Source organism: Scomber japonicus, chromosome 16 (assembly GCF_027409825.1).
Source record: "Scomber japonicus isolate fScoJap1 chromosome 16, fScoJap1.pri, whole genome shotgun sequence".
NCBI classification, from domain to species: Eukaryota; Metazoa; Chordata; class Actinopteri; order Scombriformes; family Scombridae; genus Scomber; species Scomber japonicus.
In genome coordinates, this window is record NC_070593.1 from 7,252,268 (window position 1) to 7,267,482 (window position 15,215).

At 44.5% G+C, this 15,215-nt stretch overlaps 1 protein-coding gene across 1 annotated transcript; it reads right to left on the bottom strand.

Annotated features, from left to right (window-relative positions):
* Positions 1–1,235: 1,235 nt before the first annotated feature.
* si:ch211-168d23.3 (BRD4-interacting chromatin-remodeling complex-associated protein) lies at positions 1,236–12,429 on the bottom strand. Its single transcript, XM_053335075.1, has 13 exons — positions 12,389–12,429; positions 12,174–12,216; positions 11,912–11,977; positions 10,183–11,715; positions 8,573–8,806; positions 7,534–7,989; positions 7,329–7,494; positions 7,030–7,178; positions 6,133–6,191; positions 4,162–4,310; positions 3,569–3,663; positions 2,640–2,742; positions 1,236–1,942 (listed from the first exon to the last, which is right to left on the bottom strand). The coding sequence occupies exons 1-13, from the start codon at positions 12,427–12,429 to the stop codon at positions 1,236–1,238; spliced, it is 3,801 nt and encodes a 1,266-aa protein (XP_053191050.1).
* Positions 12,430–15,215: the final 2,786 nt, after the last annotated feature.

Consider the following 15,215-nt stretch of genomic DNA (forward strand, 5'->3'; position numbering starts at 1 on the left):
TAACTAACTGGACTCATGCCGTTCAGTGACCCTCAAGCCCTCCAAAAACAAGTTAGAAACACTTTTTTCTAAACTACACGGGCTTTGATGACAACTTAAGACACCTCTCGTCATTTCTGGAAAATAAATCCACGGCGATTCGAAAGACGGGCAAAGATCTCCTCCCTCGCTGCACCACCACTGCTCCTAACAACCCCCCCAACTCATTATTGCTTGCATGTTAATACACACAGTAAGGGAAATCATTCTCGTCTCTGAAAACAGACAGAAAACTAGAAATATTGAACAGACTCCAGCATGAACAACAACAAGGGTCCGAACTTAGAAAAAAAAAACCCTAAAAACCTCTGCCTAATTTTCCTTGTGCCCATCTCGGGTTTCCCTTTCTGCTTTTAACGAGGACAGACGCCAGTTTTCTGGGAAGAGACACGACGCGGACGTTTGCTGGTGTATTCAGGATGTAGCGAGTCACAAATTCTTTGGAGTTTCATTCGATAAGCCGAGATGATGGAGCCTGCAGGATTTTCATGTACTGTCCCGTCGATGGATGTGATGTTTTTTCGACATGCTCTCTTTAGATCCACGCAAACTATTCCAAATGAACACTCACACACACACACACACACACACACTCTCACTCTCACACACACACACGCTTGTCGCACACTCACAAATTTACTGCCTTTCTCGATGCAACTCATCTGAAAACACAATTGGCACAGATTATCAAAATAAATACCCTGGAAGCTTGGCACTATGCAAAAAGAAAAAATTCACATTTTGAAAGAAATCTTATAAAAAACTATTGAATAATCTCAGTCTACTCCACGTGTTCGTTATCCTCACTATTACTTATATACTATATGCTGATGAAGGTTACACCAGTGTCGTAAACCTCTGAATGACTTAACTACCACTGAAACAATATAGCTCCTATTCAAATAGATTTTTTTTTCCACAAACGTACATCAAAATGAAGTATCTAACATCTATCGGACTATAGATAGTGCTGTTGTCTGGTATGCATCTCTTTATAGTGCCTCTTCATTTTTTTTCCTCCTCTCTCTTCTTTCAAACAATCAGTTTTCTTAAAAGTAATCTCTGTAACCCAGAACCAAATCTCTTTTAAGTCCTGGGAACAGACAAGAAGTCAAGATTCCTCCTGTGATTTTTTTTGTTCCGCCTCAGACAGATGTTTGTGCATCTGTGTGGACGTTTTGTCAGAGCAGATTACCTCACAGGTGTCCCTCCAAGATGCTGGTGACAGCCTGGTCCAGTGAAGGGCCTGACGTGGCCCTGGTCGGGGCTACAGAGGGGCCCTGCAGGCGCTGAAGCTCCAGGATGCTGTCGATGGCACTCTGTAGATGTTCACTGAGCATGTTGTCCTCTTGGAGGGGGGGAGGCGGCGGGCTGAAACGCTGCTCCAGCCGAGGCGACGCATCCAGCCTGTAGCATTTCAGTTTTGGGGCGCTGACATCTCTGGGAGGCAACTCAAAGCAGTCGGCCTGCGGCTCTGGCATAGAAAGAGGATTTGGGGCTTTAATTTTGGGAACGGGTGCTGTCTGTCGGACGTCCTCGGCGGCTTTACCGGGCGCGGGTCCGTTGGAGGTCTCCTCGCTGTGCTGAGGATGCTGTGGTGCTCCGTTGGGTGCCTGAGAGTGGCGTTCGTTCACAGCTCCGCCGCCGTTGGTCAGCTGCCCTTTGTGGTCCCTCTTCAACCCCGGGTCGCAGGCCGAGTTGTGAACCACCTTACGGGAGCCGGACTCCTGCTTGATGGTGAGCCTGAGAGCCCCGCGGGAGCTGGAGCGGTACGTCTTGAGTCCTGGAGGCCGGTCGGAGAGTCTGGTCCAGGCTGGTGGAGAGGAGGGGCTGCTGGAGGGTCCGGAGGAGGGCGCACCATCGGGGGAAGACGCTGATGTAGCCAAAGCCATCATAAAAGACTCTGGAATAAACACAAAGTGAATAGATAAATTATTCATGAATATTTTCTTGACATTTTTGTGCCTTTGTTAGAGATTCAGCAGAGAGATTGGACAGTTAGATTCAGATCTGTGTCTTAACTCCACATCATAAATAAATACCTGTGAGGGTTTTCATTTTGTCTGCCGTCAGCCGTCACTTGAGATTTCTATGATAACAGATTATGTTCTATTTTGGGGATATTATTCCTTCAGTCGTCCCTGCTGTCCGTAAGAAGACGAGCCTGACATTTACCAGCTTTCAAAGAGGCTACTTCGCCTTTTCCAACTTTTTAATTAACACAACAACCCTGCATTAATTTCCTCTCATATGTCATATTTCCCCCCCCATCATCATGTAGTCTCTCTCAGCATGACCCTGCTCCACATTTACACAGCTTAATTACACATTCACACCTGGGAGCTGCTCCCAGGAGCAAATATGGAGGTTAAGTGGCGTACTGAGGCGCTGCTAAATTAGTTTATGAGGAAGAATGTCAAGAAGTGTCACTAATTCCCCTTAATTTCCCTGTCCAGATTTCTCCTCTGAGTCCTGGGGATTTTTTGAAAACCACCATCTTCCTAAAACACACACATTTATGCATGCTCACACACAAACAGAGCCTCCGTGTAATAAAGGAGGCGGAGATGATGTTTGTTATTTCCTGCTGGCACACTGACCTGGGTCTCTGCGGGCTCTCCGTCTGTCCTCCGCTAAAGCGTATCGTTCTGCCTGGAGGAAGAGACGCTCCAGCATCACCATCTCTGCTGACGGACTCTCCTGCTGTGGAAACCAGTTCACATCCCATCACACACACACACACACACACAGCTTGTTCTGTCCTCTCCTGTACTGTACTGTGAGGATCGCTTTGTGTTTGGTTCATTTAGATCTGAGCTGCACGATTATACATGTATGCCGAGGTAATCAGCCAGAAATACTACTACTACTACTACTAATAATAATAATAATAGTTAGGTAAGCTTTTATGTGTCAAATGAGTGATGATGACCAGAGGTGGTTTCACTACTTTACAAATTTCCCTGAAAAAATAAAACTTTAGTCATTAACTATTTTACCTTTATTCTGAAAATATGACTACTTTCCTCTTGAATTATTGCTGCTTTTAACAAGACTTGGATTGACACTTGAAATAGTCAGATTATATACAATACATTATCTTGTGAAAGGATGACCTTGTTCTATCATCAGAACAATGTAAGCACAATAGTCACGTCATAATGTGTATACAATCAGGACAATGGTTAGTCAGTAGATTATAACATACATGATGTTCACTCAATCAGCATTTCATCTAACATAAGTGGTGTCATGGTCAGCAGATTATGACACACACATACACCTAATCATATGACATAGTTACTCATTTGTGTCAGAGAAGATGAATAATAAGAATTCCCATTACACAATTCACCAATGATGAAGTATAGCTGTTGTAAATCAATCCGTGACCGTCACCATCTTTGTCACATAAAAGCTTCAGAACTGAACTGACTGAATTGGTAAGTGAATCAATATCTCTCCCCCTGATGTAGTTTGGAGTTCACGGAGATGGAGATGGAGCTTGAGCTTGCTGTGTGTGTCTTACCTGCGCTTCTCTAACCAGTAGCTGCCTGTATTTGTTGACCATGTCCTTGGTGCGTTTCAGCAGGAAACCGGACACACTGTCGAACTCCTGGTCCACTGCAGGAACACGAACACGATCATCACTCAGAATAAATATGCATATGAAATAATTGCACCGTAATTTAAGACTGAATATATATGTGTGTGTGCGTATGTGTGTGTGTGTGTGTGTGTGTGTGTGTGTGTGTGTGTGTGTGTGTGTGTGTGTGTGTGTGGAGGGGGTTATGATCATGTCCTTGCATCCCTCTGTTGTTTTGCTTGAGCAGATGTACAGCTGTATATGCTTTAACAACCAGGATATAATGCTTATTTGTAGCGTATCCTTGATTTATGTTTGTCATTCAGTATCTAAGTTGTCCCATATGTATCCTCATTTTCTAATCTAAGGACTTAAGTTACCAGCTGCTGTCAGTTTGTTTTGAAATAAACAGCAGATGGTTCATTTTGGAAAATAAACTTCAAGTTAATGTCCACAGCGAAAGGAAATATGAATCATTTTTGGCAGCAGAGGTCAAAGAGAGTCTAAAAATCCTCCACAGTCCACAGTTCACTCACCTAAATTGAAGTCATCCTGAGTGGGCAGGTGACCGGCGCAGGTGTGGTACGGCAGCAGACGTCTCACAGTGTCCTTCAGGGTGGAGAAGGCCGGACCGGTGAACGGGTTCTGGACCGCTCGGTGGTCCAAACAAAGCTGCTGCTGGAACCTGACGAAGACAGAGACGCTGCTGTTCACCATAGCCTGAAGACTACAGTCGCTTTCATTTGAAGTCCTCTCTAGTTTCTAACACACTAATGCAGCCATGATTCAAACTGTACTCAGTTCATCGAATATTTAACATTTAACATCTGCTGTTCTAAATTACGAGTATTTCCTAAGAGAAATATGACGCCACACATGGATGTGGTAGTCTGGTATGAAAAGGAGGGAAGAGGAGAAATAGCTGCAGCAGTGATATAGTCATAATGGTGGTGATAATGGAAGTAAGAACAGTTGTATCTCTATTGTTACTAACCGAGCTAAAAAGATTAGTCAAGTAATTAATTCGATTATTGAAACAGAAATAATAATAACTATTCATCCTCAGTCATTTATAAAGCAAAAATACCAACAGATGCCTTTAGCTGCAGCTTCTTAAATATGAAGATTTATTTCTTTTCTCTGTTTTACAATCACTGTAAGTTGAATAATGTTGGATTTTGATCTGTGGTTTGAATCGAACGAGTCATTTCAAGATGTCACCATGAGCTCTGGAAAACTGATGCATATATTTCATTCATTTCTGGTATTTTTAAGACCAAACAATTATCTAAAGTGGGATTTTTATCCAAATAACTGTAGCTGATATCCACTTTATTTGACTAGCTCAAATGGCTGAAGCCTCATATAAGATAGGACTGCAGATTTTGTCTCCCATCACTTACATTGATTTGGAGGAGATCTTCTAATGCTAGTATCAACAGGAGGAATGATTACAGCGAGTCAGTATGGTCCTAAACAGCAACATTGTGAGCCTATCTTTAAGTAGTAGTAGTGGCAACAGTAGTAGAAGTCACAGAGGATTAAAACAACAGTGTAGGATTACACCTGTGTGAAACTGGCCATCTGTTAATAAATCAGTTAATGAACTGGATGATCGTTACGGAGGTATGCAAACTTTTCTGCAGTACAAGTAAAATCCTGATGGAGCAATTCAGTTTTTAAAGAGTCATTTGAGGCAGAAACTATTGTTCCACTGAGTAACTTAAACTGCTGTTACTACGGAAACAGATTTGGCTCTGTTTTTATCAATGAAATTTTACATTTAAAAGGAGCAGTGTGTAGGGATTATACATTTAGTGGATTATAACATTCATAAGTGTTTTAATTAGTGTATAATTAAACCTGAAAATAAGAATGGTTGTGTTTTCGTTATCCTAAAATGAGCCTTTTATATCTACGTAGGGAGTCGATCCTCTTCCACAGAGCCCAGCATGTTTCTACAGTAGCTCAGAAAGGACAAACCAAGCACTGCATATAGAGAAGACTACAGAAATCCTACACACTGGTCCTTTAAGTTACCTTTGTTTTTACTCCTTCTAGCACACATTTGACTTACAAATGCTCTTAAATTGAACAGATCTCTAGAGAGGTCTCCTGGGCTTGTTGAGAGTTACTTATTTAGGGTGTTGGCGAAACCGAAGAGAGCACAGACCCGTAAACTGTAAACTGAAACTGTGGCTCCAACTGCATATGTAATAGGATGTTACATTATTCTTTCCTTTTGTATTCGCCAGAAAACAAAAAATAAATCTGGTGTCGACTCTGTATTCAATCACTTTGCATGCATCTTCACTGTTTGGTTTCCATTTTCATTATTAAAAATCAATGACATCCAGGTGAAAAAACAAAAATGAAGCGATGTGAGCCTGAGAAGTATTGTGTCTACACTTGAGTGACGTTATCGATCTCATGGTTTCATTCAGCGGCAGCAGCACACATGTTCAGGATCTGGATGAGTATCAGTCAGTCTACTGTCGGTCTCTTACCTGTGCCTGCGCAGTGCTGGTGTGAGCCTCTCCTCTCTCCGCTGCTCCAGACCTGCCAGCTGGCATCCGCATAACATTTTGGATGAGATCAAAAGGAAGGGTGACAGGGGTGCATTTTGAAGTCATTAATAACAAATTTTGCTGCATTTAACAAATGATCATTTCAAAAGGCTGTCATCTCTACTGCAACACTGGGGCCAATTCACTCACATTAACATTAACACACACACACATACACACACACACTGGTGGTTTTACTTATTCTGGCTGATTAGACCTCAGGCTAGGTTGATGCAGTAATTATTTGCGGGCATCAAACTACATCAACCAATACGAATGATAAAGATGTACAAGTGTAACAAATCTAATATGAGGCTTTTACACTCTGTACCTCACAGGAGAGCCAATCAGGCACAATAAGTGAAAACACCTGTGTGGGTGGACTACAGGTGTGTAGCCTTAAATATCAATTATTCTCAGTATACAACAAAATACACAAGTAGAAATTATTTAATGCAATAAAAATCTTTGTTTCTTGTAAGGTAAGTGATTCCAGGATGTTTTAGTGTCAGTGTTTATCAGTTTTAAGCAGATTTTGATGATTATCAGGATAATATTGTGAATCACACTTATTCTGGACAGGATAATGGCATCATAATATAAGGAGTGTAATGCTATATGTTAACATTACATTTTCTCATAAAGATCCAGTAGGTTTGAAACAATGCATTTTTCAGTCAAATACATTTGGGGGAACCTAAAGGTGCAACTCTCTACTTTTTCCTTTTGAGTCTTGCAATACGAAATTAGACTTACAGGAGTCTTTTCCAGCATTAAATTGTATATTTTTTCTTTTTTCTAATGTATAATAGTGAATGGGTGTTTTCCTTCTCTCACCTTGGTGCCTGTCTGCTGGCTGGTCGGGATGGGGGCGCACTCCCTGGGAGCCGGGGGCCCGTGAGCCTGGACGCTCTGTACTGCAGGAGAGGGTGGACGGACATCGAGAGTATATGTATTACTCTCCACGGCCAAGGCAGCTGTTGGCTCTGAAGATGGACACAAAATGACAGTGTGATGATGGTGATTGGATTGCAGATTATGTTACGTATAGGCAATAAAATGAAAAAATGACATAAAAATAACCTTCTTGTGTCATATTTTAATGAGTATTTTACACAGCGGTGGGTGAAACTCACTGATTTGTGTGTGCTGTTGGACAGTGGAGTCGTCTCCTCCTATGGAGAGACTCGTAGACGCAGCCGTGGGATCAGGCTGCTGCTGAGGCACCGAGATGCTGACATGCAGAGGGGAGTGAACTGAAGTATGGACCAAGGACTGAGGCTGCGAAACAGGCAGCTGGGCCTGGAGCTGGACCTGTGGGTGGGGAACTGAAGCCTGAACCTGGGGCAAAGGCTGGGAAACAGACGGCTGGATCTGTACTTGATTCTGGGTAAATAAGGCCTGTGAGACCTGGAGTTGATGAGGAACCTGGTACTGGACTTGTGGCTCGGTGCAGGGCTGGGGAGCAGAGGTCTGGGGGACTGAACTCTCTGAAGGTCCCGGCAGCGTGATCTGAGGCCCAGCTGGAGGGGAGAACGTTGCTGAAGCTGCTCTCCCCGTGTCCTGAATCGGAGGAGAGGAGCAGAGCAGCGGTGTGTCCGTGTCCGGGTCTGAGGGAAGCGGAGAAGCCTCAACGCACTGATCAGACATCACAGTGCAGGCGTCCTGAACGGTGACTGCATGCGTCTGCTGCTGGGTCTCTCTCTCACTGGCCACCGGGGAGGCGAGGGACTCCATCGGCACCACTGGCAACGCTCCAACCAACAGCTCGGATGCGATAGGAGAACTAAGTGCTTGCTGTGGTAAAAATGACCAGGAGAGAAAATAAATCACTGCAGGTAGATAAATCTTATAGATATACAGTGGATCCTTTAGGGGTCTGGCTAGTAGACCAGATAGTTCATCTAGTCAGAACACTTATATATCTGACTACATTCATTACTTTGCTATACGTCCTATTGGGACTTAGTGCTGTTTTCTTCATGGAGTGACAGCAACATTTTTTTTCCTGTTTTTTTCTTGCTGTAATCTTTTGGGGTTTTTTTTAACATGCTTCATGGTGTAACTCTTATTTATAGTATTGTATCATTCTATAATAACAAGAAGCTGGTAATGACTATTATTGAATTTGTTGTGTTTTATCTAACAATGTTTTCTCATTTTCACTTTTGTTTCCATGCCGACTCCAGTCCTCAACCTTTTGTGTTTAACTTGCAGTGATACTGAATTCAGCCTAGTCCTATTACTAACACCATCATAAACTAACACTATTACTACTAATATCATTTTAAACACAGTCATCATCACAGAGGAGGGGCGTTGTCAGTATCAGCATTTCATTATTAAAAACAGTCTGCAGATAGTTTACTGAAGCTCTGACCTGTTGCAGATGTTGCATAAAGGCCTGGTTCTGACTCATCGAGTGGGTCACCTCTTCCACTACTTGGGTCATGTCGGCTGGGGGCATCAAAAGTTTAGGCATCTCCACAGCCGGATCGGGGGCCAGAGGTGGTTCAGGAGGGGGCTGTAGGACTGTAACTACAGGAGGAGACGAGGACTGCAGCCCTGCAGCGGTCGGCTGCACCGAGACGTGCTGGAGAACATGTCCGTAGGGCTGTAGAAGGAGATGACAGCCAAAAAACATCAGAACAAATGAAATCTGCTTCAAATATTTTAAGGTTAAGTGGACCAGAGAGAGTGGAAGATTTAGACAAAAGCTTGAACATAATTTTATTTAAATTGTCTTAGTGATAAGAACAGCTTGATTTTGAGAGGTTGATACTTGTCTGAGATGATGTAAGTGTACGTCAACTTTGAATCATATAATGTAGAAATGATGATGAATGATCGCACTGCTTTACAAAGTATGGGGAAATTCTGGACATGGCTCACTTAGCTTAAACTCTTTTTTATCACCAGTTTGAAAGAAAAAAACTGTTTAATGTCACTTATTGAGGTACAACCAAAAGTGCAACATGCTTAACTTAAGGAAATCCTGAAGCTTATTATACCTATAAGGAGCATCTTAGGTGAATCTGGTTTGAATTCTAACAACGGCATGTTACCTCCAGGTATGGTTGAGGTATGTGATTTATCAACAGGTAATTTCTACCTCTGGATGAATGGAGCAATTGTGGCCAAAAGTTGTAAATAAATGAGTGGGGTGTTAGATAGTCTGATTTCCAGGTACTTTGGTCCCAGAGGTTTGCATTTACTGTTGTCTTAGTTAGATTTAATGAATGAATGAAAAGGAGAACAGCAGAAGAGGGAAGTGAAACTGAGACAAAGAGCATCTGTCTCCACTGTATAACATCTGTTGAGTGTTTGATAGTTATTTATTCCTGTTTTGGAACATAACCGCCTTGAGACAGTCCGTAAATAACACACGAATAACTTATTCACTGCTTTGTTCTCTCTACAGCCGCATCCCCTCTTCATTCCCTCTCTACCTCATTCGACCACCGCTGCGCTCTCTTTCTTTCTCACTCATTTGCTTATGCTATCTCTTTTGCTTCTTTTACTTCCTTGTTTTATGAATGAAGTAGTACACAAGTTGAAGCAGCCACGCTGTGTGTGTTTGACCAATCAGCCACAGTCATCCTTGCAAAACCTGCCCCCCAAAGTTCCAGAAGCAGGGACTTTTTAGGGACTTTTTTAGGGGGTAAAACAATCTCCCTAGAACTTCATTTAGACCCAAGTCCCTCTGGAAACACAGGTAAAGGAACTGAGTTTATCATAAGGTTCTTAGTAGCTGGGGATTTCTGCACCAATGAGGTATTTCATTCGCTACATAAGCCAAAAAACAGACGCTCCCAATTTTATGTTTTATCTACAAACATTTTCTCAGTTGAACTTCCATAAAATCAGGATATCATGATACACAGCACAACTCTATGGCAATATAGGATGACATATATAGTGATAGAGGATTTTCTCCACATCTCCCACCCTCCCTCAAGAGCTTGTGAGACTGTAGATTTGGCACCTCACCTGTGGTAGTTGGTGGAAAGTCTCCTCTGAGCTGCTCCTCTCTTCGGGGACAGCTCTCTCTGGCAGCAGCACCACTGAGGCCTGCTGGAGGCTCAGCTGTCCTTCTGTCACTGCTGCCTGAGGAGCCTGGGCCTGGGCAGCAAAAGGCAACCCCTGAACCACTGAGGGACCATTAACGATCGAGATGGAAGTGAGATCTGGAGGAAGCACCCCAGAGCTGTTGATCAAAGTAATGTGGTTTCCCAGAGCGGGACTGTGGACCAGGGTGGCACGCTGCCCCTGTCCTCCTGGAGTGTAGGTTCCAGCCAGCTGTGCCGGCATCTGGAAGACAGTAGGGGGCGCTGACTGTAGCTGCAAAGGTCCTGAAAGCACAGTGGCCTGGCGGAGAGCTAGCTGCCCTGTTGGGGTGGTGAAGACAGGACTGAAGTTCAGCTGTCTTTGGGGTACAGTTAGGATCTGAGAGCCGTCTACAAGCTGCCCGCTGGAGGAAGTCACACTGTGGACCGACGGGCCATGGTGACTGGTAGTCAGCAGAGGTCGAGCTCCACTGGCAGGCTGGGATATCGTAACAGGACACTGCCCCGGAAGAAGGAACTGGTTTTGGCCTTGGAAGAGTCCCTGAGGCTGGAGCACAAAGGAGCCACCCTGGTTCACCAGCTGCAAACTGACCGGTTTTGGGAGCTGCTGGGTGGGCTGCGGTGTTGGAGCTGCAGGCTTCTGGCCAGGAGGTTGAGACAGTAAAATATTTGGTGAGGCGGTCCCAGGTACAAACGTGAGACCAGGAGTGGGTTTTTGCCCAGACGGTTTGGGACTAATTTGAACCAGTCTGGGCTGAATGCTGATGGGCAGCTTGGGTTGAATGGGAAGAGGGGCGCGTTGTAGAACAATGCCTGGTGCTGCTGCTCTCAGGGTTGGGGTGAAAAGAGGACGGCTGGTCACACTTGGCATGGCCTTATGGATGATCATACTGGAGCCCTGAACAGGACTCAAAGAGAAGGAGGTCTCTGGAGAAGGACCAGGGAAAACATTTCCAGGCAGGAGCCCCATCAGCTGAGGAGGGGCAGCAGGTTTTAAAGAAGGGCAGCCAGGCCCAACAGCCAGGAGGGAGGGCTGGGGGGGCTCCACTGCTGCCTGGGTGTCTCTGGGCAGCGCTGGGGTGACAGGCAAGGTCACAGACTTGTGTAGAAATGGTACAGTTGGTGGAGAGAGGAGAGGGGCCGGAGAGTAAAGGGACAGACTGTCCCCTGGTTGGGGCAACCCTGCCTCCAGAGCCATGGTCTGCTCAGTGATGTCAGCCTCCTGCAAGCTCTGCTGGAGGATATCACATGCCACCTCCGCCTCCTCCGCTTCCTCCATTTCGCCCTTCTTTGCTTCACATCCAGGCTCAACAGGAGGCCCACCCTGCACCACCTGTGGGTCTTCTCCGCCCTCCGGCGATGACAGGAGGGCCTCCTCCAGGAAGGACAAATCCACACACCCCGGTGGAGGCGTGTCAGAGGAATCCCTTCCATCTCCCAGCAGAGAGACGGGGCTCTGGAGAGGAGAGAAGAACAGTGAGAGACGGAGAGAGGAACAGACATCAGGAAAAAAGACAAATAGTGAAAAGGAGGGGAGATGTGTATGATTAGCAGGAGTAACAGGAAGCTGTTTCAGGCACAGAAGGAGAGAAAAATGATTCTCCTGGGGGAACATGCAGGTGACGCTGCTGGCTGTGGATCCAGACACTCACCGGGGCATCTGTGAAGAGGGAGGGCTCCCCAGAGGAGGAGTTAATGAGCAGGTCTTCAGTCTGCAGCTGGTGGGATGAAATCAGTCAATTTTAGTTTGGGCTCGCACACTCGTTGTGAGAAACGCTTGCAGTATATTACACTACAACTCCTCCACACATCTCACCAGAACGTGTGCCAAGAAACATTTCCATCTCAAATTTATCATTTGCACTATTGATTTTTTTTATTTGAGTCCCTCTCTATTTAAGGCTCTTTTGTTACCTCATTGGTCCCATGAAGGAAGTCGTTCAGGGCTTGGGGGTCACTGTGAAGATGAAGAGAGATGAAGAAATTATAATCAGAACCAAAATCTGTTAAATCCTTGTGAATATTTGGTGCTATAATAACAGCAGCAAAGGGACACAATAAGAATGTATATCAAATCTTGTAATCTTGTTCACTGCTATTGTCTCCAAGCAAGAATCAGACAAACTCACCACAAAACATCAAGTAGACAAGTCCCATCTTCATCCTCCATGTCAACTGAGAAAAAGAAAAGCAATCAGATAAAGCAGTTACACACTTGGGATAAAATAAGGAGAAATCATTACACACAGTCTTACTGGCCACAATGTATGATTATTTTCATTACTGATTAATCTGTAAATGATTTTAATGAGTGGTTAGATGGCATTCTTAGTTTTCAGAATCAGATCAACAGCATCAATGAAGTCGCTGTGTTTCATTTTCTAAGCAATATCTTGAAATCAGAGGCTTTCTGTCCCAGTCTGATACGAAACTTATACATCTCTCTGTCATGAGGGAGCTGGGCTGTTGTAAGTCCCTGTTTTGGGCTTTTCCTTTTAAAACCACACATAGACTGAAACTCATTCAGAAAGCTGCTGCACAAAGACAAAGAAAGCAGGTCTTTCAGAAACTTCTACGTCTACAGAAACCTGACTAGTAAATGTTGTAGTTTCCTGTAACACATCTTGAACTGTGTCTGTATGAAATGGTGCCTTAGAATAGAATCTGTACATGAACTTTTTCAGGTGAATATTTGAAACTGTGGAAAAACGCTAATAACAACTCCCTACAGTCCAAGTAGTCATCTTTAAATTGCTGGTTTTGTCAGATCAAAAGTTCACAAAATTCAAAGATATTCAAACTTAAAGTGATTTTAAAAAAAGAAAAGAAATGGTTGTTAGTTCATTTCCTGTTGATCCACTATATGATTAATCGAATAATTGCTTCAGTACTAACCGATTAACAGACCAGTGGATCCCAAGGTATTTTTTAAAACCGGGACATCTGTAAGTTAAGTTTGTCTTGTGACCCCTCATCACCTCTTATGGCCTTACTATTTCCTTTTAAGATCACTTCAGGGATTTTTAGAGCCCATATCCAATATTTCACAAAAAAGCAAACAGACTAAAATATATATTTTTGTAGCAGAAATGTCTGGCAACACCTTAATAGATCCTGATAGTGAAAAACATTTCTATCATCCCTCCACCAAGTTATAAACTGAGGATATCTCCCCCTGAACAACCCAAACTCTTTGTCCATGAGTCCAGATGGAGACGGAGCACATTTTGAACCTACTTCATATGTGAGAGGCCCCATACAGAGCGGTCGAGCTGAGTTCTGGTGGTGGCCTCATGGGAAGTCGTGGCCGGGCTTCAGGGTCTGGAGGCGGAGGGATGCCAGGTCGAGGCGGCGGGACGCAGACGGAGACGGAGACGGATCCTCCCTCCCCTCTGCTCGGGCATCGCTGCGTCTCGCGGTGCGGGAAGCCGGCGGAAAGGCTAGAATGTGAGGGAGGGGGCACAAAAACACACCACATGCTGTCAGGTCACTTGAGGTTACCACCAGCCAAAACACATTTTCATCTCATCACTAAGACATAAGATCAATATATGATTCATCAGTTTCTCCTCATGGGTAGCAGAGGTGTGATTTTTTTTGGGGGGGAGATTTTTTTTTTGTAGACATCTGGAGGAGACTGGATCAAATCTTTACCAATAGCAATCATATTTATTTTTTCTTGTTGCTTGTTATTGATTATGCCTGAGGCTGATGACTAAAATGGAAGCTATTGTTATGGCTATCACAGACATGAGAGAGGCAAATGTGTACGCCTCAGCTGTAAATAGATGGCTCCCCCTGCGCCTCGGATGTGACTTGTCCTCATGGCTGGGGAGGAGAGGAGAGAGAGAGAGGGAGAGAGAGAGAGAGAGAAAGAAGCAGGGAAGAGAGAGAAGCAATGTGGAAAAAGCTCAGCACAGTGCAAGCCAATTATAACATTACTCACTGCCTTGCTTTGCGTTCAATTTCCCGGGGAGGTCTCCTTAAAAAACGAGACAAATCTCCCTCTCCTCCGATCCCGCTGACATATTTTGTTTACAACACGACAACCGCATTAACACCCCTCAAGGTGCTGCATCGCCCAATGAAATCCAGGCAAACGACCCTCCTCATCTAAACCTGCAGCGGCAAGTGCATGCTATTCTCTTCTTGCAATAACAGGACGTGGTGGACACAGTGATGCATTTATAGGTTACGTAAGGTGAATGTGTGTTCATGTGAAATTAATGCCCCTCTCCAAAAAAAAAAAAAAAAAAAATCCCCGATGCTGGATGTGAAGCTGCTTGCTGCTCCTTGTGGGTATTTCTCTTTTTAATTTTTCTTTTCCCTTTTTTTTTTTTTTTTTTTTTTTTTTTTGGAGTGGGACCACGGCAGCTGATGCCTGCTGTAAATCATATCGCGGTAACAAAAGATGCCTTGTGTTAAAATATCATTTCCTCACAGCCGCCCCCCGAGCGATTCCCTTATCGTTGTGCCATTATAGAGTAATTCCGCAATTCACAAAAAGCAACCAAGAGGAGAAAAAAACTCACCCCTTCTTTGTGGTTTATTGTCCTGTCAAGCGGGCCTCTGCGCCATCGATTCTCACTCAGTGGTCTTTTCAGATGCTAAAAGGAGGAGAGGAGGGGGTGGTGGTGGTGGTGGTGGAGGGGGTGGTGGATGGGGTAGGGTAGGGTGGGATGGAGGAGGAGGAGGAGAGGGAGGGAGGGAGGGAGGGAGGAGGGAGGAAGAAGAGGAGGAGGAGGAGGAGGAGAGGAGAGGGGGGGTACGGGGTGGGTGTGAGAAACAGACTGAGAGAGCCGATCACAACACAAAGGTGGAAAAAAAAAATTCACACACACTCACAGACATACACACACTACACACACACACACACACTCACACACAACTGAGAGGCGATGAGGATCCAGCTTCAGCTCAGCAGCGCGTCTGCGGAGCTCCTTCATCCCTGTTACA

Excerpts from the sequence above, each read along its gene's own strand:
- si:ch211-168d23.3 (XM_053335075.1), bottom strand. The coding sequence starts at position 12,429 with ATGGAGGATGAAGATGGGACTTGTCTACTTGATGTTTTGTG. Across the intron at positions 12,217-12,388 it reads TGTCTACTTGATGTTTTGTG|TGACCCCCAAGCCCTGAACG; the intron begins GTGAGTTTGTCT and ends TCATCTTCACAG. Across the intron at positions 11,716-11,911 it reads CCCTCTTCACAGATGCCCCG|AGCCCCGTCTCTCTGCTGGG; the intron begins GTGAGTGTCTGG and ends TCTCCTCTCCAG.